Source organism: Amphiura filiformis, chromosome 12 (genome assembly GCF_039555335.1).
Source record: "Amphiura filiformis chromosome 12, Afil_fr2py, whole genome shotgun sequence".
In the NCBI taxonomy this organism is placed as follows: domain Eukaryota; kingdom Metazoa; phylum Echinodermata; class Ophiuroidea; order Amphilepidida; family Amphiuridae; genus Amphiura; species Amphiura filiformis.
In genome coordinates, this window is record NC_092639.1 from 59,947,152 (window position 1) to 59,974,408 (window position 27,257).

Consider the following 27,257-nt stretch of genomic DNA (forward strand, 5'->3'; position numbering starts at 1 on the left):
ACGTCAGACGCAAACTAGTCTTTTTAATTTGGTCTTCAATCATATCCCTGGAACTATACATTTTAAATGACAAAAGACAGCTATTGCACATACGACATTCTTGCACTCACATGGCTAGTTATCATAATACTACAGCATGTATCTAAATGATTGATACCCATCAGTTTCCAGTGATTATGGGCAAGACTACCACATCAAAATACATCATAGGAGCTAATCATATTTATACATGGAATGTTATAAAACTTTAAGTCCTGGGCTTTTCAAGAGGATCCAATGTTGCATATACATGTAAGAAGCAGGCTTATCAATAAACACCAAAAACTGATGGGTACCAATCATTTTGATACAGCCTGTATTATCATGTACCTTTGCCCGCTGTACTTATTACTTGTAAATAGAATTTATTTCTGTTTGAATACTGATCCCTATCATTGCTAAATAGCAAATATTAAACCAACAAGTGAGTATGGTATAAATTTGCCAGCTACAACAAAGTGTTCATTTACAAGTGTGATATTCAACATGGCGACGTCCACTGCACAGACTGCCGAGGATGAGCTCACTTGTCCAATATGTTGTGAACTATTTATGAACCCAAATACACCAAAGACTTTGCCTGCTTGTGATCATGTCTGCTGTGAGGTCTGCCTTAACAAAATGGTGGAGGAGAAGGCTGCAAAAACATGTCCAAAGTGTCAGAGAGTGATCATCATTCCTAAAGGTGGAGTTACATCATTTCGAACTAATGTCAGATTACAAAATCTTGCAGAAATGCAGCAAAACGTTAGTGAGACTAGTTCTGTACGTGTTAAAACTACAAGTAAACCAATGTGTCCTGATCACAAGGAACAGGAGATTCTACATTATTGTGCTTCTTGCAATGTGTCGGTATGTAAACTCTGCCTGGCTCAGAAAAAACATAAAAAACATAAAACTAAAGAATTACACAAAATCTACAAACGGCAGATGATGCAAATGCGTTCTACCATAGAAAAGGCGAATGTGGGTATTAAACATGCTGAGGAAGCTTTACAAAGACTCAAAACTGCTCAAACGCAATATTCTACTGAGACAGCAAAAAACCAAATTGATGAATGCACTACAAAACTTATGAATATGATATATGATCAGAGTCAAGAACTGAAAAACCAGTATCGAAGCGCCCATCAGACAAACTCAGCACAACTTGAACAAAAAATAGGCAGAGTCAAGCAGGTAACAAAAACAGCCAAACATCATCAGGAAGCTTGTGTTAATGCAATGGAACATACCCCAGAACATGAGTATGTTACCCAACATGCTGATCTGATTGAGGATATGAACAAAGTCAAGTTGGAAGAGGAAATTTCGCACACTACCCCGACTACAGTCAAGTTTGTGCCCAATATAACCTCAACAATTGGGAGTGTTATTTATCCGACATTAGACAAACCGAGGCAGATAAAATTGATCCAAACATTGGAAGGGTTTATCGGTGCACAGGATGTTGCATGCTCTTCTACAGGATTATTAGCTGTATGTGACTGTGAGGGTAAGAAAGTGATCGTTTACCACCGTGTAAACGGAAAGTATGAACAGAAACTGAGCTTCAATGTGGCTACAGACAATACGCCATATGTCGCTATCAATCCTGATGGGGGATTTCTGATAGACAAGAAATATGAGCCATGTGGTATCGCTATCCATCCTGATGGGAGATTTCTGATAGCTAGTGGTATATGGATTGAAGTATACTCACAAGAGGGACAGTATTTGACACGGATTGAAACAGGACTACCACTAAGCACAATAATAAATGTATATAGTATCAGCACCATGTCAGATGGGAGGATTTTAGCAGGTGACACTTCCAGATCGGTCATAACAGAACATGATCCCACGGGTAATATTATAAGAACAATGGCAACAATTACACGCCCATGGTTTATGACTCTGATCCATGATACTCATATTGCTATGAGTGATTTTTTGGCTGGTAAGATGAGTGTGATGGATATGGAGACTGGACAGGAAACTCTGTGCATCACTGGTCTTGGAAGTGTGACCGGTATTTGCTATGATGAGCAAACCGAGTGTCTTTTGGTAGCAAGGAGTGAAGCAGCAGATGAGCCTGGAAAGGTTTATGTCCACACTGGGATAATTGAACAGTACAGCTACATCACAGGCAAGTTAGTGGCGTGTTTAGAAGGCCTGTCTCAACCTAGGGGAATGTCAATGACAAGTGATGGACACTTGGTTGTGGCAAATACGAAAACAGTCGTAATCTATGAATTAAAGTAAATATTCTACCGATCACTCTCTGTTATTTTTACAGCAAAAGTCTGCTACCAAACATTCTTGGCAATATTATTATGTGCAGCTACCCACAGGGAATATTAAAACTACATAACATCTTCCTGGAATTATATTATAGTTTTCGGCAAGGTGCTTTTGCACTGGCTGACGTGCTCATCCAAATTATCACGTAACATGGATTAGGTCATGCCTGGGTCATGTAATCCTACGCAGCGTGTTCAGCCATTGAAGTGACAATATTTCCTAATGGGATTCTATTAGTCTATCAGAACCCCACTTCTCTTTTTCATTTTCATGGGTCAGTAACGTCTGTACACACTTCATTGGGCACAGCTTCAAATCATGAGTGTTCGCTCAAAGCACAGGCATTAACATACACACATTTAAAGATGCTGCCTAGATGCGTGTGCAAAACAGCTGCTTAATGCATTAACGTCAGTGACTCATCAAGATAAAAAATGAGACCCGCTCCCACAAATGAAAGGAAAGTCGCAAAATTTCATTTCTGAGCTGGGGCCAAATTCATATTCTCCTGATCATAAGCTTTAAAATGATATAGAACATGTCAGTGTTGATGTCTGACTTGGTGTTCAAAAACTAACTTTTCCTTGAGCTTTTCTTTTGTTTTTTATTGATTATTCTTAAACACTTGAGAACGTTCCAGCAATCCTATTGTTTCTTACCCGTGTGATATGACACAATATCACACACCTTAGCGTGTGTGTGTCAACGCGGTACTCGTACGCGCTATTTGAACCAATCGGAGGCGCATAGCATTCTCAGCCCCAGGTAATTCCTTGTAAAATGTAGGATTCAATTTGATTAAAATTTGGTATGCTAATGATTAATATATTTATTTGAATTGAAGTGTTTTAGAATGAGAATAAAGGTATTGTTTTTAGCCGCTGTTGTGCATCTCTCGTCTCATATAACACGCGACATCATTATTTTAAGCGTAAAACGAGTTACTTAAAATAATGATGTCGCCCGTGTTATATGAGACGATAGATCCACTCCAACGGCTAAAAACAATACCTTTATTCTCTGAGTGTCATACTGGCATGTGTAATGGACTCTATCTTTTTAACATCTCTGACGACTCATTTGGTAGGAACAGGTCTCAATAAGTTCAGTCTATGATAATGATAATCTCCTCCCATACTTACCATATTTTTCTTGACTTTGGGCAAGAATTTCTTCAGTATATTCTCATGATGCTCCTGATACCTGATGAGTTTGGGAAACCCAGGAATGAAGAACCCTGTCAAAACAAGCAAAGAAATAAATGATAACGTTTAACTTGACAAAGTATGTTGAAGCAGTCTAACCAACATAAATTGCATGATTTTGCTAATGTTTTTCAGACACACCTGTTCCACTCATTTAGACAGTGCTCCCAATTCCCAGGGAAATAGAGCACTAATTTTTTGGATTAATATTATCCTATTTTGCCAAATGAAACATAGCTCAATCCTTTATAGTCTATTCAGTATAAATGGCACAAGACCATGTTCGGTTCTCATGTATATAGTTTTATATCACGAAAGGACATGTTCAAGTTGTAGCAACATTCACTAAAGCTACTGCATATTTTCCAACGGTTTTACATAATTTGACCTTTGTCTTACCTGGGGACCCTGTGTACTTTTCCAAAGGTCATGTGTCATCTTATAGTGAACAGATTATAGTTAGTTCTAACTGGCAATGAAAGTAAAATTTACAAATTTGGTATTTTTTTTAAACTAAGGGCCAAAAAATATATGTTATGTTCATGTTATGCATTCTAATTTACAAAAACACATTTTTGAATCTCTTGTATAATCAATTTTCAAAATTAACATAATGTACTAAAATTATGAGCATACTCTTTGCCTATAAACAAGATTTTGAGTGCTTAGACTTGTTCTGAGTCTTTAAATTTTGTGACTGCAATTAAAAGAAAATTTGGCTCAAAATTCAAAACTAGTCAATTTTATGGCCAGTTCAGGTGAGGATTTAGCTGTTTCATTTGGCACAATAAGATAATATTAAACAGTCAAGAATTTATCAAATCAATATTCTATTTAATACACTAATGCATGAGATATAATTTTAAAGCAAAAAAGCAGCTCTTCAACTTGGTTGAGAAATTGAAATCTATTGCGCTATTCCAGATGAAATCCATACACTCCATGTGTGGAAGATTAAGGTGTTTTTTTCACTGCCTGAAGCAGTGCAGATTTGTACTAGATTAAATTGATTAATATCACTGAAATGATAAATATTGTAAACAAAGCTTTGTATGCACTCTATTGAAATTCTCGCTATTCGCAATAAGGGCGCCGCCAGCGGTTTGCGATGTAATCGTGATGTATCATGATGTATCATGGGAAAAGGTCGACATCAAGTCCGCGCAATCTGAATATTACCATGCTATTACATAGGAACACGTGACAATATTTTTTAGTTTGTCAATATAACGGTATTACACGCAAAATCGATAGAGAAAAATTAATTGTGCACATTTCAAATCACATTATTAAGTATTATTGAGTATCAATTCGCGTGTAACACCTTTATTTTGACAAACTAAAAAATATTGTCACATGTTCCTATGTATAATAGCATGGTAATATTCGTATTGCGCGGACTTGGATGTCGACCTTTTCCCATGATACATCATGATACATCACGATTACATCGCAAACCGCTGGCGGCGCCCTTATTGCGAATAGCGAGAATTGATTATCTTGTGGTACATGTACTTTCTGACCTTTGTTTTTCTGACCTTCGATCATACCATGCCTTATACTTGTATCATATTGTTTTCTCATCACATCAGTATAATAAAATTGTGCAATTTTAAAAAGCACATGCGATTAATTGGCAACAAGGTACGTTATGTCATTCTGGCCATTATATTTAGAATACTTTTTACATTGATGTTAATCTGTACATGGTGACTAAGTTTGTATATTTTTGTCAATGGGCAACAAAGGTTGGTGTGACTGTTGTTATTTTGCAAATGGGCAAACAAGCTTACATGATGTAATTCTCCAAAGAGCGATCAAATTTATATTTTTGTAAATACATGTAGCTAGAACAAATGGGTTCATTATGTTGTTCTGTAAATATATAGCACCTATATCTTAATTCCAGTTTTGCAAATGGCAACCACTACATCTTCAGTAACCAATTTCAACCAAATTGGTGCCCCAGAATCTTAACATCACTTCAAGGGGCTTTGTTGAGAAAGTCACACATTTTATGTAAAACAATGCTATAAAAACAGAAGTAAACAAATATGATGATGAAGTTTATGTGATTTTGTAAATGGTGACTAAGTTTACATGATTTTGTAAATGGTGACTAAGTTTATGTGATTTTGTAAATGGTGACTAAGTTTACATGATTTTGTAAATGGTGACTATACTAAAATGCAGTAAACCTTTGACGAGCGCGTATTGTAAGGACACATCGCGTATTTACTGCGTTGCACGCACTTGTCTCTGATTGGCTGCTAAATAAGGCGATATGTTGTTGCTGAGTGGAAATTTATGAATGAACTGTGCGCCATACGCGTTGTTAGCGCCGAATTTGCAACATCACGGTAGTCGCGCTCGTCAAAGGTTTGCTGCATTTTAGTATAAGTTTATGTGATTTTGTAAATGGTGACTAAGTTTATGTGATTTTGTAAATGGTGACTAAGTTTATGTGATTTTGTAAATGGTGACTAAGTTTACGTGATTTTGTAAATGGCTACTAAGTTAATATGTGAATTTGTGAATGGTGACCAAGTTAATGCATGACTTTGTGAATGGTGACTAAGTTTACGTGATTTTGTAAATGGTGACAGTTTATGTGATTTTGTAAATGGTGACTAAGTTTATGAGATTTTGTGAATAGCGACTAATTTGATGTGATTTTGAAAATGGTGACAAAGTTTATGAATGGTGACTAAGTTTGTGTGTATTTGTGAATGGTGACTATCAGGTTGTGATTCTATGAATGGCACATGATTTAATTTATATTATATATAAAGTGACTGGAATTTCTAAAGCGTAAAAATCAAGTTAATTTATTAGACCTGTAATTTGATTAGAATCTGTGAATGGTGACAAAATAATAAAATGATTTTGTATATTTTACGAAAGTTTTTTTATTTGAAACTCTAATGGTGACCCGCAGGTCAAATTGCTAGAATTGTACCTTAAACATACCTAAACAGACACAATGCAATTTGCAGGCAGCAGCTTAATCAGTGCCAATATTGCAACATTGAAACAAACAACTATACAAACATCCAATCCAACCCAACCCCATAGACCCCCAGTAGGCAATGAGGATAAAGTGCCTTGCCCAAGGACACAACACGTTGGCACGAGCGGGGCTCGAACTCGCAACCTATGGATTATGAGTTGGGGCCCCTTATCCACTCGGCCACATGTGCTCCCACATGATATGAAGATCATATGAAGATCAATTCTATATCTGTTTATTGTATACATGTATATTGTCTAAGCTTATATCTGCCTCCTAATCTGCCTTTGTAAATGGGAACAAATGAAGCTACGTGGTATTAAAACAATGTGTGATGCGATCAAGCTAAATGAGTCTGATGTTTATCAAAATTCAAGTTCATTACATGATCCATTCTCAGAGCATTATTTTGCTGAAACCCCATCATAATTAGATTTACAGTTCTAGAGATATGGCCATTGTAGTGTTGCTCAGTACAATAAAATACCATGGAAATTGAATACTATTATTGGCTATATCACAAAATATATTACTGACATCCGACTCATTTTGCTTGATCATATCACATATGTGTACATCCATTTCAAAAGGAAGTACTTGTCTGCTTCTGCAAATGTGCACTGTATCTTAAGAATAAATACCAGATTCATTTCAAGTGGAAGTCACTTCAGGTCATCCCCAAGTCACATGGTTTAGGGATAAAGAGAACATTTCTAAACCATGTGACTTGGGGATGATTTCAAGTGAGGATCAGGCTTATAATGCATTGTTTGAATGTTGAATAGACCAAAAACTGCATCTTTTCTAAAATACAGAAGGCAACAATGTGTGACATTGACAATCAATTCCATTTGACATTTTGGGGTTACACATCTTTAGGGTTTCTCTTGTCGATTTGTACCAAATTTCCTTCCCATAGTACCATATGCGTATTGCATAAAGGAGAACTGTACTGAACTGTATCAATTGTTATGCAATATGCCTATTACCCGGTGGGAAGGCATTTAGGTACAAATTGTGATCCGGTAGGGAAACCCTATTGTTGCTCCATACCATTATTGACCTACCATGCATAGCGTGTTTGGTATCAGTTAAGAGGACATGTAATGCCCAGAAAGCATCTTCTTCATTCATGTACATCAGCAGTAAAGCCCCTATCTGGCTCATGCCTTGACAGTAACCAACCTCCTGTGATGAGGGAAAAAGACAAATAAAAGAAAGTTCATAAATCATGTTAGGGACAAACATTCGATGATGTCGTATAAATGAAAGTCCTTTTTGTTAAAGTTTGTTCGGTTTATAAAAGGCGGAAATTATTCAGTTTTTGTTACTGTGTGCGTCAATAATGTGCCAACTCACATGGAGGATGAGGTTGTGGATTAACAAGTGCCTCTTTAAATAGGTCTACAAAATTATACCTCACTGAAAGTAATATACATCAAACAGTGTGTGTTGAATCATAATATTAAATACATTTGAAATGTGCTGTGCTTGTGATTTGCCACTGGGATTTTCAGCGTTTGTTCGGGGCTTTGCTCTTCTTCCAAATGTTTTGTTGCAGCAACAAGTTAAATTTTGGGCCAAAGATAAAAATGCTGCATAAAAATTGCTGCTGCTTTTACCTCAATGGCAAAATGCATGCAAAATATCCGACTATCTTTACATTTACAGAGCTATTTGCACAAAAAGTATGTTTTAACATACTGTTTGTGCAAATAGCTCTGTAGCTCTGCAAATAGCTCTGTATAAGGTTAAAACCTTTCAAAACAAATAATTCATATTCATATCACCATAGTAACTTCTAGTATTGTACACAGAGTATTGATCGCCATAGTAACTTACAGTATTGTACATAGAATATGCAGCCAGTATATGGAACAGAGCCTGCTGCTTGATTCCATATCGGTCCCTGAACATGATGTGATTTCTAAACGTCCTATTTACATCCAGGTCTATTTGTCTCACGTCTGGGGACAATATTCTGGCTCGATCCCTCATTCTCTGCAATTGTAAAAAAAACCAGCAACATGATAAGTTTATCACTATTTTCATGAGCATGTGGAAGGTTCATTGAGGGCTATTCCGGCTGCAATCCATACAACAAATATAGAAGACAAGACTTTAATCTCCCACACAGGGGTGTAGATTTCAAATGAAGTCACCCATTCAGGTAACCAACCCCATTTGAAATTCACACTACCTGTGTGGGAGATTAGGCTATGTCTTCCATAGGGTGTATGGATTTCAACTGGAATAGCCCAATGTGACATGACCTGATCCAATGAGGCAGCTTGCAATTATGAAGATTGAAGTTTATTATGTTATTCTGCAGATGGGGAATTACTCATCCAGAACATCACCTCAGGTGATATCTGAGTTGGGTTTGGGGTTATATTAACTTCAACCTTAACCAGAACCTTGATATCACCAAGGGTGATATTTAAAACACTTTGGATGAGCAATTGCCTATCTGCTTATTCTTTTAATAGTTTCACTTAATTTTGCCCAGATGTAAAATTATAAATGTCAAATTTGTCTTGGCCTGAATCATTTAATGTCCCTTAGACCCTTTGATTTGCTATTTTTAGGGTTTGTCCCGCAGAGTCTCATGTGTTGTGCTATATTTGACACATCCTTATTAGATATCATTGGGTCAATTAAAATTTAATTACATCAGTCATTAATAACATTCAAATGTGAACCACCTGTTACCAATAGGATGTTCAGCCCTTTTTTAATGGGACACAAGCAGTGTGCCATTCTCACCAACCTCTATAGTGTCTCTTATCTCCAGTTGAGAGTAACGGCATGTTAGATTTTGCAGGGGTAGTTTCAAATTGTGTGTGCTAACCTAATCCTGCTGGGCATATACTCATGCATAGGAAGACGACTTGTCTTTACGCTGGTACAATCGCGTATCACACACTGATGGCACACTGAGCCACTTCAAACAGCTCTCAACATGAGACGAGACACAGTATATAGTCTATCCTCCTGAGTGGATGTTCTTTAGAGGAACATACAAGGAGATGAGGTAACCCTTTTTAATCCAAAAAGTGTTAACAAATTTTGTAGGGTAAAATTCATACATTGCACAGCACAATTTATCCCTAATTCGTCCAAGTGCCATGATATTGAGATATCACACACACACCCCCACACACACACAGACTGTTTATTAGATGCATATCAAAGCGTTTTATGAAAGTAACTTATTTGTTGGGCAAATATGACGATAAGGTACATCAAATGCAAAGATATAAGATATACAGGGTTCCTGCACCTTTCAAGGTCCAAAAGCATGACTTTCAAGGACTTACCACAACACAAAAATCATGATGCGGTTCTCCATGCAGCAGGTTTTAACGAAAGTGACAGCTCCTCTTCACTCCCCAAATTTGGTCAAAATTATACTTTTAGGTACAATTCCAATTTTCAAGGACTTTCAATGACCTTATTTCCAGGACTGAGGCCTTGAAAAGGTGTTTTCAAATTCAAGGACTTTCAAGGGCCATGGGAACCCTGGATATATCCAAAGAGATTAGACCCAAAGAATACTGACTCTAACATGGAGGTAAAATAGTGTACCTCCTGTGTACCATGAAAGGTAAAATAGTGTACCTCCTGTGTACCATGAAAGGTAAAATAGTGTACCTCCTGTGTACCATGAAAGGTAAAATAGTGTACCTCCTGTGTACCATGAAGGGTAAAATAGTGTGCATCCAGCTTATTTCGCTACGCCCATTAAAATTTTGATTCAAATTGTGTGCTTCTTTGCATTTTGCATAATTGTGCCAACAGCATGCGCCAAGTACTATGCACACAAGTCTTTGTCACATTAAAGCTTAAAGCACAAACTATATTGTTCCATGTTGGTCTTTTACCGATATTATTTTGGTCTCCATGCATGATGCATGGACAATTTACCATATCGTTACAAAATGGTCAATTCTGTGCATGTGTCAGTTCTCTTTGGGTCTTATCTCTGATTCCCTCATACTTGTTATCATTGAGTTATATTTGATACAATTATTACATAAATAATAAATTTTCAAAGTTTATTGACACACTGATACCATGACACAGATTCTCATGGCTCACATTAATATTACAGCTAGGGTCAGAGATACGAGGGGGTATCCAAAAGTTTTTGACATCACCCAGAAGTGAAAGAGCTATACCGATGAAATTTTGTCAGTGTAATCACCGGTCCTTATGTACATTATGGTCCAAAAATGGTCTCATAAGTATGTTTACTTTCGTCACAGGTGGCGCTAGATGGGAAGTAGGCGCATAACCTTTTCATGATAAGATCCTCCACTTTCTTGAGTTTTTTCACTGTGGCGCGCATCATCCGTAAGTGATGGGCGCCCACTTCTTGGCTCATCTGTGAGGGACATGTGGCCAGTTTGGAAATTCCTTTTTCAAAAAGCAATAGTGCCATATATGATGGGCAATCATCACCGTAGATTGCTTTCAATTCATCATAGATTTTGAGCATTGTAGGCCTAACCCTTCAAATGCAGGAACTTAATCACGCTGTGTGCCTCAATTTTCACCATCTTGCAGGTTATGCGCCTACTGCCCATCTAGCGCCACCTGTAAAAAAAAGTAAACATACTTATGAGACCATTTTTGGACCATAATGTACATAAGGACCTGTGATTACACTGACAAAATTTCATCGGTATAGCTCTTTCACTTCTGGGTGATGTCAAAAACTTTTGGATACCCTCTCGTACACTACAAATAATTAAGTCTGCACAAAAAGAAACTCAGCTGTTATAAATGCGCCTATAGCTTCAGATCTAATAATTGTTTCCACATTATTTCTACATAGAAAGAAGGATGATTTGTTTATCGCATTTTGATACCCCATTTGTGCAATTTGGTTCAATATTAACAACACAGCAGCGTTTAACGAAAAAATAACCGAATTTAAAAGTTGCAGCTACTTGTATTGATTTGAAGTCAGCGCTTAGATAAATGGAGGGTGTTACGTGCCACAATGATTGCGTAATAACCATTGATCGCTGTAAACTGCAACTTTTAAATTCGGGTATTTTTCTTTAAAAGCACTACTGTGTTGTTAATATTGAACGACATTTGACAAATGGGGTATCAAAATGCGCATAAATAAATCATCCTTCTTTCTATGTAGAAATATTGTTGAAACAATTATTTGATCTGAAGCTATAGGCGTATTTATAACAGCTGAGTTTCTTTTTGTGCAGACTTTAGATCAGCGTACAGAAGATTCTTATTCAGTGGGAGTGGTCTAATTCGTAGACACATAATCTGATTGGACAATCGCATGATTTCGGGTGCCGTTTATCAGGCCATAGATGATATCATGAGTGTTGATAACGCGTAACACGCTTGAAGAGGTGCGCGTATGTATCGCGTTGTATGCGTAGACTAATACGGAATACGCGCACGCACTAGCAGTACACGCAACAGAATACGTGAAGTTGTAAACAAGTTTCGTTCATTTTATACTAGTAAGGGGAGTTTTTGCGACGGTAACTTAGTTTTAGCTTTAAAAAATAGTTTACAGTTATTAAAAGAACATATCGTCGGCTGCAACGGCATCCACTACTCAAAATATTGGACCTGCCTGTCGTCTATCACACAGGATAGTAAAAACAAAAATTCCTATCATTTATTCTCTAATTAATGCATGTGTTTTACAGGCTGGATTGCCAATATCTCTTTCATAGTGATTTTGGGCCAAACTGGGGGGGGGGGGTCTACTACCCCTACACAATGCGCTTTTAAGCCAGTACATACACCCATTCACAAATGGCTGAAGTGAAACAAATAGGATTAAGTGCCTTGAACAATGACACAACACATTGGCTAAACTCACAACCTTGTGATCATGGCTTCTGCAATTGTACAACCTTTGAATATGCGGATGTAAACACAAATTTGTAATGGTTATGGTTTCAAAATAATGAAGCGCACCTCGTTTGAAGATGGGCAATTTATCTCAGAAAATAAACTTCATGATTTGCAAGAAATCAAAGTCCTCCGCAAATCATATGGAAAAATCAGAATGTGTGGGTTTATTGGACTATATTTTCAATGATTTCAAAATTGCTCATCAGCAGTCATGCTCTTGTTATTGGAAGAACCCTGAATAAAACCCACATCACATACCCTTCATATATAATTTGTTTTACCTCAAGTTCGGCAGTGACGTCAATGCTAATATTTCACAGTTGCGCTGCAAGCGTGCCGACAAACTGCCCCTGTATGCGTGTGTGTACAGTCAGCGTGTTTAACTTTACACATGCGATTCGATACTGTGGCGAGCGAAATACGCACATTCGTCACTACCAAACTAGATGTGAACCAAATGACAGTACACCTGTCTCACACCTTACCTCATAAACACCAGGTTGCTCTTCCTTTATTTTCCTTATATCTAGAAGCAACGCCCACACCACACCTCTCATTTTGTCTGGGATACCTTTGTATATTCTCCTCGACAACTGGTAAGAGGAAAAAAAACAAAGTGACAAATTGATTAAACTGAGCAACAAATTGAATAATATGTATTGTGTATATACCTGCTCTTCCTTAGGCGACTTAAGGGTACACGCACAATTCAGTTTAGCAATATTTGACTTTATTTTCTTTTTGTCTTGAATTGTTAAATGTGATGGATCAATGTGATGGATCAAACATTTTGAGTAAAAAAAATCTTACTTTTGGACATCGTTCAAAAATTGGTAATTGTTAACTTCGAAGATGCAGTTGGATTCCTTTCCCCATGTCCTTAGGGTTGGTTTGGTTACAGCTAACAATTTTTTTCAGCACCTATTTCTCATTCCAAAATGTAGTGCCAATATTTCCAGGCAGTCATTTTTTTATAACTGCATCTACCAATCTTGAAATGCCAACCTCCAGTTCCAATTTTTCCCACAATAATAGAGATGGAGAGGGATTCCAATTGGTGGAATGCATTCTATGCTTTTATGAATGCTATTTGCTTGAACTTATTATGTTCTTTATAAAATACATATTGCGATGAAGAAAATTAAATTATTACACCTCATACATATTCATGACAGAATGACACCAATTCATTGGTTAATCGGAACTTGACACAACCCAAGTAGACTGACCTATCCCCAGTTCGATGTATCTTACCAGACAATAGTTTTTCCCCCTATTCACGATAACATCATCCATAGAGACAAAAGTTTGTACTCCTTTCGTAAGTGTGTTTTTCGATCTGGGAAGGTAGGACTCGGCATTTTATATTGTATCATATTCATGGTTCTCCGTATGATTGAACAGGAATTAACCAATTTATTATAGCAACAACAAAAATGTCAGCGTCCATGGAAAGAAGCCCTTGGTGACCGAAGCAGATATTGCCGAACAATTTCTGCAAAAGGATGCACTAAACACCCAATTTATGATTCATAAAGCCATGAAGCTGTTCATGACGTATTGCGAGGAGAAGGGAATCGCGTGTGCAGAGCCTTTGGAATCCAAAGCTTAACATCAAGGTAGGCTAGATGAAGACTGCAAATTTGCCTAGCTATTTTCTTATTAATATGTTATGAATTGGTGTCATTCTCTCATAAATATGTATGAGTTGTAATAAAACAAATACATGTACTACATGGTATTTTCAGGGAAATAGGGTCACTACTTTTCCCTCTGTACTGGCTACAGGCCTACCACCTGGTAGCCCTTGGGAAAAATAGTTTCCCCTGTTCCCCTAAAGCGGAAATTAGCTCACCTAATCCTAAAATAAGTGAATTAATGATTCCTTGATCATTGCTAGAAATGATCCTTTGATGAGTGATCATGAGAAAGCCCAATAATACTCACCTTGTCCCCTGAGTAGTACCGTTTCCATTCTTTCACCATCTTCAACCATTTTTTAGTACGCTCTAGTTCTACTTCTTTTAACTGGAAGAACAAACAGTAAACAAAAAGTATACACATTAGATATTTTGCTATTACCAATTAATCTTTTTCAAATTCTATATCTTAAACATTCCATTCTGTTCCAAAGTAATAATGCAAGAATAGATATAATATGGATCATTACCAAGTTTCTGAAAGAAAAAAAAACACAGAAAAAACACAATATTGAACACTTTTACAGCAAGAACAGGCTTTGACTTGTTGCAAGCAAGAGTGATCACACTCCTAAAAGCTCTACTACACTTCTTCAGGAGAGTTGTGTTTAACTCATGGTCCTGTGTCACAACCTGGGGTACCTTTGTGTTACATACATGTAGCAAAAAAATGAAATGATTCAAATATTTTACCTACACTTCTCATTTGAAGTGGTTCATCCTCCTGAGCATTTTGACACCTTTTTTATGAAAATTGGTTAAAAAATGAGAGAGTGCAGGCAAAAACAATCACAAAGTAGGGGGATTTAACCCCACATCTTTTATCCACATTTACAATCATTCTGAGCAAGTATTAGTCTTTTAAATGACCTGTATTTATTTACTTGGTTTAGATGTCGGGGAGTTCATTTAGACATTTTTTTACTGGATTCAAATTTTTAATGGGGGTTTTAGATCAAATTTACGATATGAATCCCTCCCCCTAATCCACCTCCCCCTAATCCACAACCACCCTTGGCACATGTCATGCCAACCGTCATAAGAAAATAATTAAAAATCATTTTATAACAGGATAAAAACATCTTCTAAGTGAAGGAATACTTAAGAGACACGGTTTTGAAATCCAAGCTGCACATCAAAATGTAACACAACCACCTTTTTGGGTACCCCAGTATATGATGCAGGACCTCATATGAACATCCTCATAATGGAGATGTTTAGTGAATTAATTCATTACATTATAAAACTCAACGATGTGCAATTCAAATCCTTGATAGTGCTGACCTCGATGATGATGCCGATGATGATACCAAAAAGAAAGAAAGCTCTCCCTAACATTCACAGGAGAGTGATTTGTAGCTCACTTGCACTTTTCAAAAGTAAAAGCCAGCAAGAATGTAGAAATTGAATTGAAGTTGCATGTTTTGAGTTGAGCTTTGTAAATTACTGGACAAGATTTGAATATTTGCTAGATTTAGCTCCAAAAGGATTAGCTGAGACTTTTTCAAAATCTTTCAAATAAGCTAAATTTGTCCACTGCAGAATATGAAGGTCAGGAATGTTCAATTGAAATGTAAGGGGCTGTCATTTGCTTTGGAAGACCAAATATGTGGGGGTAATCATATTATGGTATAAATAGGGGGCATAAATTGTTCATCACATGAAATACAAATCCATGGAGCCTTTACACATTTAGCAAACATTCTTCATGTCTGTCTTGCACCCATAAACAAAATCCAGAGGCACTGATAGTGTATAGTAATATTAAAGGCATATTCTGAGGCTATGAAGATTGAATATACTAAAACAGCAAAGAAAGAGATCAAACAACAAAATTCAAAACATCAACATCATTTTCATACTATCCTAAATATGTCAAAGTCAATTTCACAATGGCAATGACAATTTTTTTCACAATAAACAAAACCCCAAAGCTGTGACAGCCTTCTGTATACACTCATAACCTTTTGCCTACTTTGATGTCGCTATGTCATATCCACGTCCTATCACCCTTATTCCCTTTAATATGAGTAATTTCCTCCAAACCTGTCAATGTCATCCTGTATAGCTGCCTATACATAACACAATCATAGCCTACATGCAAAAGGTCACGATATACATGATTCATGTACATTAAATGTTTAATGATAGAGGGGAGGGGGCTCATATGATATGTACGCAACAAATTTAGTTGTTCAACAGTGGCAAAGGGACCTTGGTACAAATGACCATAAGAGAATATGCTGCAAATATGAGTCTCACTTCCACACCCAGGTATAACAATGACCCCACATTTTTTTAAATCAATTTTGGTATAAATGTTTTTGTCATTTTTGCACATTTCCCCCCTAAAATACCCCAAATTGCACCTAACTTGAGCTCAAATTTCGGGAATTTTTTTTGAAAGTGTGTTTAATTCGGTCAAATCAGTCAACAATTTTGAAACTGGGAGTAGAGAAATACTGCTGGGAGCCAATTAAGCATAATTATACATTTTAATTTTGATAAAGACAATGCTACAACAGCTGCCAAAATTAAGGTGATGACATTTCTCCTTGGAAAGAGATTATGACGTTAATATAGACTTCTATATATGTTCTGGCTATTGTGCCGCATTCCTAGACTCTAATGATGTAAATAATAATCTTATCTATATCAATTAAGCCAGTATTATTATGCTAATTCCATTGTTTTATCATTGTCATATGTTTCATATTCATATCTAAAGCATAGTTTAAAATGTTCTATTTTATGTTATATCAAATGAGCAGTCTTTTCTTTTGGTAATGAGTGAAACTATGTGCTGGTTAATTAACAGCGATTAGCTAACTTGCGTCAGTCTCTTCTGTACTAATGATGAGAGGAGATATTTGCTCAAGGATCTTGGGCTGGGTTAATGTTAGATTAAAGACATTATGCATTTAGGACTTATAAGGCAATGGGAGGATTATACCGCAACATCACTTTTACTCACTTGCATTACGGTCATATCAGCTACATCCTATTTCTGATGAATTTATGTTTTGTGCCAATTTTGTATCTAACATAATGATTAGCTTACTTACGTCAGTCCTTTTTGTACTGATGATGAGAGGAGATATTTGCTCAAGGATCTTGGACTGGGTTTATGTTAGACTAAAGATGTTTATGAATTTAGGGACTTATAAGGCAATGTGTGGATTATACCGCAACATCACTTTTACTCACTTGGTATATTAATCACACCCTATTTCTGATGAAATTATGTTTTGTGTCAACACTGCCCTAAATCATGGAAATGGAAGATAAAGGCCAAGCCCCGGGCCAAGCCTGGATTTATCCTTCTCATCCTCCTACTCATCATGTGAGGATGAGAGCAAGATGTAGTGACAGGAAGTTAAATCTGGAATTTGATTGGTCGGTAGTTTTTATGATAATATTATTAGCAGTAATTCTGTAATATTTCAATAGAAGTGTAAAATCATACAATACAGCTTGCTTTGAGATATGGCCCATATAACTCTCAAAAACAAAGAAAACAACAGGATTTTACAACTTAGGGACATGTGTAATAGGAAGTTGCCTGTCTGTCCAATATCTCCAAAAGTTAAAAAGCTGATATTACAGCCCATCATAGTGGTGGATGATTACAAATACAATAATACAAGTTGACTGTCCGTCCAATATCTGCAAAAGTTACAATGCCAACATTACAGTCCATTTATATAGTAGTGGATGCTAACAAATACAATAATGCAAGTTGCCTGTCTGTCCAACATCTCCAAAAATGAAAATGCTGATATTACAGCCCATTATAGTGGTGGATGATCACAAATACAATAATACAAGTTGACTGTCTGATCAATATCTGCAAAAGTCAAAATGCTGATATTGCAGCCCATTATAGTGGTGGATGATCACAAATACAATAATACAAGTTGACTGTCTGTCCAATATCTCCAAAAGTTAAAATGCCGACATTACAGCTCATTATAGTGGTGGATGATCACAAATACAATAATACAAGTTGACTGTCTGATCAATATCTCAAAAAATGAAAATGCCAACATTACAGCTCATTAGTGGTGGACAGTCACAAATACAAGAACATTTTGCAGCAACTTTACTAGTTGCCACCATAAACCCTGATCTTTGCCCTAAACCTAACTCTAATCTCAACATCAAAATCTCTAAGGTATGAGACCACAAACAGGCCTCACTCTACTGGGGCCACTCCATTCTGCCCCACTCAAACCTGGTATAGATATAACAAAACAAATGGTGCAATATTATATGTTTTTTTCTCATGTGGAATTGATACATGCACCTCAACACCAATTGACCCCACTCTATGCCAAACTTGGAACTGCTGCAACCAGAGTGGAACCAATTAGTGTTGGACGCAGGTATCAATTCACATCAGTAAATACTGTATAATTCATTTTATAAATATCCACCATTTTGTTAATATCTATACCACATTTGAGTGTGTGCTCTCATAACTTACTCCTAACCCTAGCTTAGATATACTACCCCTAAAACCTAATTCTGATCTCTTGTAGTCCAGGTTTATACAGGCTACAGGTAGGCAAAGTAAAGGTCGTATTAACTTTTGCACATATTCTAGATCAAAATAGCATTGTCAACCTAAAATCTGATTCTGATCTCTTCCAGGTTTATACAGGCTACAGGTAGGCAAGATAAAGGTCGTGTAGCTAGCGCACATGTACTAGATCAAAAATAACATGGTCAATCTAAAAAAGGAAAATTTTCTACTCAAAACTGACCTTTTAATATACAAAATTTGTCTAAAATTAGCGTCTAGCCGGCAATGGTACAAATTATGCACATTGACCTGTTAAGCTGTACACTGCATATGACTCACTGTAAACTTGCCACGAGAGAGGATGTACTTGCTTCACCATAATGCCCGGCCATAATGCAATGTACATTTCCAATATGTACCTTGCTACTTAATGAGTTTCCCCATCACATATTTTCAGAAAACAAACAAGGTAACTTTTTCATTATTCATTATTTTTCCAAGTTTCATTATCAGGTAAAATGCGGTAAAGCCTTCTACAAGTCAAATTACCCAATAAAGAAAGGACGGATACTCCAGTGGGTGTAGTACGTGAAATGAATTCAGATTGTGTTCCAAATCTAACAAGCAAAGATATTTGGAATCGCCGTTCATCATAGGGCTGGATACCTCAGATGGTAGAGCACTGGTCTCACAAACAAGAGATTGCTGGTTCAAATCCTGCTTTAGCCAAATTTTCTTTGCTCACCTTTTTAAAATAAAAAAGTATGAATTCAGGGGTTTTTACTGCAAAAGCACACTTTATAATTTTAATGTGTGAAAAATCATAATAATTACTTCAAACATGGGCAGGACGGTGTTAATCTCAGAATCACATGCAAAGTGCCTTATAAATATTCATTACCTCTATTTCAGGATTTTAGTCAATATTTTATGTCAGATTTAAACATCCAAGGTACTTGAATAATCAATATAGGAATCGTTTCCATGTACTTTGAATGTGGGAGGGAAGTTCATTTTCGGGTTCCTATGCGATGTGGCAGTTGTATGTGCAATTGTAAGGAAGCGGACTGTGCCATATTACACTTCATTAAAACTTTTTGTTTTAAGAAGAAATAATGATATAGCTCTGTTGCAGGTCATCTCACTATGAAAGTGAAATAGAAGCATGCACGTAGCAGTAATAATGCCAAAATATCATCGTAAAGGGGCTAGCAGTAAGCTTATAAAGGTTACAATTTTAATTTTCCCGTATGCCCAATTTGTGCCACTGCTGTTTAATAATTTTCATGTGTTTCATCCATAAAGAACACTACATCATGATCACTTTTCCCCTTCAATTACATTGCTTTCCTTAAACTTATAATTTTAAAAAATCACTTTGCATGATGGGAAGACATGAAAGTACTACTGTCTGTCGTATTGGTCAGACAAGAGGAAATAGATTCACATATAGTAAGGGGCATATACTAACTGTGCTGTAAACTACACATCAAAACAAAAGTTATGAAACAAAAGAATATGAGCGTATTGCATAAATATTTTTTGAATAGTGTTTCTTTTACATACACTACCACACTATGCAAATATTTTGTCTGCTTTTAATTTAGGTTTACAGAAGTTTTGATAAGGGTGAAAATTATTATATGTTCCAAACAAAGTGAAAAGTTTCTGAACGTTGCTAATTTAACTTTACTTGAGAAACACTGATGGTGTTACAGAAATGTTGGTATCATTATGTAGCTAATTATGTCCTCTTTAGGATATTTAAATCCTATGTCATATGGTTGTGTTATGAAAATGTTACTTAAAAAAGTTTTTAAAAAGAAATTCAATAAAGAATTCAAATACGGCATTGGTTTATATGCAGGGCATGGAGGAACACAGTTGTAATTGATGTCATAAAACTTTAAACAATAATTTACCATTATTGAACAACCTGTATCTCAGGCTATTTTAACTTGTTATATGCAAGTTGATTTTTGAAGCCTTAGAATGTTCTTATCACAGGTTTCACCAAAGTATATTCACACTTTTCCACTCTTATAATTCATGGACACCCATGTATAAAGATGCTGATTGACCTTTTCGGTAAATCCCATAACCCTTTGCGAGTACACCTGAGAACTCGTCATTTGACGTCACGTCGATTTGCAATGCGCAGTAACGATGTTCGATAAGCGATGTGCGCATCGGCGCTGAGCGGCGTGACGCAGAATGACGAGTTCTTAGGTGTACTCGCAAAGGCTTATGGGATTTACCGAAAAGGTCAATTGTGACATATCTGATATCTTCGACTGCTAGTAGCATCTTTTTTTTTTTTTTTTAAGTTATTTTCTACTGAATCAGAATTGTTGTTTTTTCTCACATTGTGCAGTGTGACACATTTTGAGGACCAATATATGACATGCAACAAACTGCAAATTCAGTTCGTGCTGCAATAAATCTTTGGCTTTTTTGGCAAGAACTTTGTACTATAAATCATGTGTACGATACTCAATGCTATATAGGCCTGCTATACTGCACAGTGCACATGTATGTGTCCCGATTATATCTTGCCAAATATAATTCCAGCATTTCCTGCAATTCAGCTTTCCCTATTGCATTTTAATATGTAACTTTTGCTTTCTTAGAAACATTGCACACTTAAACTTTCACAAATAAAAAAATAGGACATATTATAAAACTGCTACCAAGTTTCAACTGAAGTAAATTAACCCATTTTTTTTTCATTACACAGTGGTCACTTCTCATGATGAGAATTTGTGTGAATTAATTATATTGTTTTATCTATCACCAGGTTGCCATGTCCTATACCTACCTATGACAGACTCATTCATGCTTGTACATGGGGGGGGGGATCATTTGTAAAAGTAAAAAGAAAGTCACAAAAAAATCCCAATTTGTGTGCGTAGCGAGCAAAAAAATTACTTTTTTATGATCAAAATAGACCAATTTTGGGAAGGTCCACTTTTCACAATTGCCCCCTGAAAAAAGGTCCATCTTTTCTAAATCTGCACTCCCTAAAAATCCTGCATATTGGGCTGAACTCATTCTTAAATGCTGTTTGGGCTATTTGGACATCGTGGAGTCTCTTATAGTCAGGATACTGCGAATGTCTTGTGTATGTCAATTATGATTTTGTGTCTGCAGATGCACTGTGACACCCCCTACTTGTATTCGCCGGCAAGCTGGGACTCTGTACTAAACCAATGAACACAAACATGTTTTCCCATTTTCTGAACCTAACCAGGGATGTTGACCTGTTTTACATCACACACAATATTTTGGTTTTTAACCTATCAACTGGGGACTGATTTTATATCAACAATAGAGGATGCATTCTCAAATTGACATGTTGCAGTCCGGGGGTACTCAGTACAAATGACCATATGGGGACGTGCCGCAAACATGGGTAGCATTTTCAGCCTTTTGGTATATCAATGACCCCTTTTTCAAAGCCTATTTTGGTATATGAATGGGTCCTTTTTTCAAAACGTTCTCAATTTTTTCGGAAAATAGCCCAATTTTTCCTTAATCTAGCCAAAATTTTCCCAAAATTTTGGGAAAATGTGTAAAAAGTAAGACAATTTGGGTTAAATTTGGCCGAAAATTTTAGTATATCAATGGGTCCAAATTTCTTGAAAAATTAGTATATTTATGGGTCCACTTCCAAATTCTCAGCGGCACGCCCCTACCAAAACCAAACTTGAGTACCCCCCGGGGTTGCAGTAACATGATAACATCTACTGTTGGAATGTGAAGTTTCATAGTAACAGCCGCGCACATCTACATCTACGCACCCCTATGTGTGCAAAATAAAAGTTGCAAATCAAAAATGATCTCGCAGATGGAATTCTATGCATGGCCAAGCTTGCTCGTCCATGAACAGCCACTGACGACAATCCCAAGTGCCCAGTTTATTCAATTGTTAATTTTTATTGTTACAATGCTTTACTAGCGCATGATGTAATCAATATAACATATACATTACGGTTGTCTCAGGCTATGCAATTGTCATGCTCTGCATTCACCTCTAAAGCACTATGTGCTACTTTTTGAATATGCTACTTTTACAAATGCATCAAATTTCATATATTGGTATCAATCTTTGTCAATTTAGAGGTTTTGTTAGCAAATATGGTATCAAATTAGAGCTAACAAAACCCTGCACACAATTGTGTCAATCAAATCGTAATAACATAAAACAGGTTTATATTTATGAGAAATTATGACGGGTTACCTAAGTGCAGACTTTCTATTTGTGTTATGTTTACTTAAGATTCTCATATGTGTCCCAATGTGTCCAGGATCTGTTCCTGCGGCTCAGAGGGGTTTTCAGAGTTACGTGGGGGGTTTAATGGCTAAAATCGGCAAAAAACGGCTGATTTAACATGATTTTTAGCAAAGTGCGAGGGGCTTCAGCCCTCAAAGCACCCCCTGGACATGCCACTGCAATTAAGCGGTATTTGCAAAACCACACATACACACACATGAAACAATCCAGGACAGGCTAATGAGTGATTGACCACTAATTACGTTTATCCCTATGTATCATACTTGGCACATAAGGATGAGTAGGTGGCTGGCCGGGTGTACAATAACAATATATTTAGCCATTTTATTCTTGATAGTAAAGTAAAAAAAATGCCAATTGACCATATCCTATGCAGACAAGACAAGGTCAGAAATAGTATTTGTGCCAGTATGAATGTTGGCACATTGTAAGAAAACCACAGGTTTACTAATGATTTATTAACAGGATAGGTTGCTGACTGAGATTTATAACCATGGAACTATTCTGGTTATTTTTGATTGTTTTTTTAAGCAGGTACAACATTTGAAAAAATATTTCTACAAAATTACATTATACTTGACATCAATTCAATGAAAAAACAATTCACACAATTTCCAATAAACCCCAGAATCGTAAAAATAACTGTACACAAAAATAACCACTGTTACCGTAGTCAAGCTTTTTCACACCACTTGTGTTACAGTATTGCTCTATGGCTGTGAGTCCTGGGTGACATCTACTGACATGGAAAATAAGATCAACGCTTTTAGTACATGACTTTGGTACAACGCTTTTTTACAGGATAATGCTGAACATCAAGCACACTAGTAATGAAAGGATCTATACCATCACCAACACTGTGCCTCTTATCAACTCTGTCAAATCACGACAACTACGATTCCTGGGACATATCCTGAGGATGCAGGAAGATGAACTATGCAGAAGATATATGCTCTCTACACCCCATAACATGGTTATAAGACCTGGAAGGCAAAGAATATCCTACTTGTCTTGAGTGCAAAAACTGTTGGGGGACTTCGACAACTTTTTACTGCCAGTTGCCATTACCACTTTGGCTTCAAATCGCAGTACATGAAGAAACTTTGTCGTCGCCTGCTTCGCAGCTGAATGAAATGAAATGAATGAATGAATAAACCGTAGCCTCACCATTTAAGTTAGGTCTCAGTGCACCTTATCTCCATTAGTTCCCCTGGGTAATGTTATTCAATAGAATAATTGCATAATATACACACTATAATCCAGACATGGAGATGAGGCTTTGTTGCACTGACAACTGGAAGTGTCCATTGCCATGCAATCTAAGATGAAAATGAACAAGTGGAAACTAGGCCCGGGGAGGGGGTGTGCAGGGTGTCATTCATATCGTCATCACAGGCCCTGTAGGGGGTGTGCAGGTGCCATATTGCCATCCCATGCCCTGTTTCAGAAGCCATCCAGGCCCTGTATGGGGTGTGCAAGGTGTCATTCATATCATCATCCCACGCCCTGTTTAGGATGTATGTTAGAATATGCCTCAATTGCAATTTCAATGCATATCATACATCTAAGAATCAGTTTGACCGGTTACATTACTCTTCCATGAGTGACAAACAAACATGGTGAATCCTGAGTTCTCCCCATGGATGAAAAAGATAACAGACCAATCGCAACCAGTCAAAGTCTCAGCATCATCCGATAATGAGGGCCGATTGTTCCATAAAATGCTATGCACATACCACATATTTAGACACGCAAATCTATCGCAAACAATCGGGCCTCATTAATATGCGAGAATTCACAGCATACTAAACATGGGGACTTTGACTGGTTGCGATTGGTCTGTAGTAGTCTGTGGTTCTCCCACTCTAATTTAAAACTACGCACACACCCCTACATCCGCCCTCCCAAGTAAAAGTGCTGTATCTGCTAGGGGTGTACCCGGGGCCACCAAGCCAAATGAATTGCAGGAGGTCCAAAATCATGAAATTTCCACAAAATTGCCTTGAAAATGGTAAATTTTTTATTTACTTTGTTTTTATAAGGGGGGGTGGGCAAGATGTCTGACTGGAGGGATATGCTGCATCAATAATATTCATCCCAAATTGTCATGGATAATACATTTTTTACTTTGCAGGCACACTTATTCAAAAACACTTGCCATGCACCAAGTCAACACACAGTATCTGCTATACTATCTACCTACAGATACTGTCTTCTTATTTGGGAGGGTACTATTACACACCTGTCTCACCCTGTGAGCCTTGTAGATTTCGGCAGCCTCAAATGCCTCATTCACCTGAGCATTACCCATGGGTGGCGCTGTTGAATGTGCGATTCAGTAGTCAAAAAAACGCTCACTTTGCCGCACTCAAATATGCCACTGATTTGCTTCTCTTTGGCACTGATATAAATGCAGTGTGAGCTATGTTGTGCTTCTTAGACACACACATGTACATGTTTCACACACTATATTTAATAATTCCATAGTACTGACGTACACGAATTCTTGATGAAATGGTAGCAATTATATTCCACAGTATATTCCAGTATATTCCTTAAGATAAAAGTATAAAATCAAGGATTGTAGCAAATACAGTTTCCAAATACATCCACTGCTATGTGATGTCCATTGTAAACAAAATAACTGACACACACAAATATGCGAGTTTGAATCAAAATCAACTGATTTTAGTCCCGCTACATGGCAATGTATGTCCATAAACTTATATTAGTCATATAATCCGACAACTTCCAGAAATATTTTCCAATGGCAAGCCCCCTGTGTTATTCCTGTTCAGCAATCGCAACACTCTTGTTGTAAATCGTTGTGCACAGCCAGGCGTATTGAGTCAGCCAAGTATGGCGTACCTAGTTAACTTAAACCACAAAGCAAGACACATGTTGATGATACATACACCTTAAAAAGTTATGACCGTACAGCAATACCCATGTAACACACAAAAGACCTATGCGGTGATACATCATTGTTAATCAGTCCCCAGTCAGTCTAGCTACTAAGTTTTGATAGCGTTGACAGTATACCGATCCTATCTAGGTCGTTCCTGCTTGCCCCGTGTACCTCCACCATCCTGTCCCCGGCTGTCCATACATTACGTACTTGACCCTTTGATGACAAGTTTTAATTACTTGTCAGCAATGGTCTCCGGAGCTCACACCACTAAACCTAGGTGTCCATCAATGTATAATGGGTATATCAAAAACAATGTACCTAACGCATACACAATGAACCTACTGAATAACCTCAGTCATATGAAGCTGTATCACTGAAAGTCGCTGGTTAATTTTCACTTCCTTTCGAGTTGAGAATTAAAGAGCTTTAGACAAGCCATTCATAAACGGAAGAACTTCGTTGTTGATTGTCTTTTATTAAGAAAAAAATTAATTCAGGGGCTATTATAATGTTATACATAAAACACAGACCATTCATACAGTTGTTTGTAAACATTGTTTGTAAACAAGAGGATATCTATTAGGGCCATTACATTATAGAAAACACAACTTAAGGTTTATGTACATGTGACGACATTCCTGGGTTAATAGAATATGTATCCTACAACTATCCCCCAGCCTTTCACTTTCATCTTTCAAGTACGGTCTATAGTTTCCGATGGACTATTCCAGTTGAAATCCATACACCCCCTATGGAAGACATGACCTTAATCTTCCACACAGGGAGTGTGAATTTGAGTGTGGGTTATTTGAATGGGTGACTCCATTTGAAATCTACACCCCCTGTGTGGGAGATTAAGGTCATGTCTTCCATAGGGGGTGTATGGATTTCAACTGGAATAGCCCAATACATAAGCCCTGACATCCTATGCCTAAATGATATCAGAACAATTTTCAAGCTTTTCAAAATTTCATGTAAGTAAAATTTGATTAAATTGTGAAAGATAAAATGTATATTTGACAAATTATTTCGCTACATTCTATCAATGTTTAACAAAAATATTGCTATATTCTGTGAGATATTAGTTCTCGATCAAGTTATATCTAGGATTAAACAGGAAAACATTGCTTGTCCCATTTTACTAGATTAATGGGATGTGGTAGGCTCTCAGAAATGGGCATATGTTACTGATCATGAATCAGCTAAAAAAGAATAAAACATGGACAAGTTGAGGTTTTAACATAACTCTTCAAATTTGAGGAATCATTTTTGAAAACCTGCAACATGAAATTCGTAATTGCAATATTTGGATTTTTAAAACTGCAGCATTACTAAAAAGGCCCATTCAGTGATTTGCTCATCCGGATGATGGTACCTTTGTCATTG

General features: G+C 36.8%; 1 protein-coding gene across 1 annotated transcript in view; it reads right to left on the reverse strand.

The window, feature by feature from the left end:
• The window catches only part of LOC140166510 (uncharacterized), a 127,636-nt gene that overhangs the window by 21,314 nt on the left and 79,065 nt on the right, over positions 1 to 27,257 (reverse strand). Inside the window, 5 exon segments of the mRNA XM_072189990.1 lie at positions 3,465 to 3,559; positions 7,605 to 7,725; positions 8,380 to 8,538; positions 12,927 to 13,034; positions 14,389 to 14,469. Coding sequence (XP_072046091.1) covers positions 3,465 to 3,559; positions 7,605 to 7,725; positions 8,380 to 8,538; positions 12,927 to 13,034; positions 14,389 to 14,469 — 564 coding nt within the window.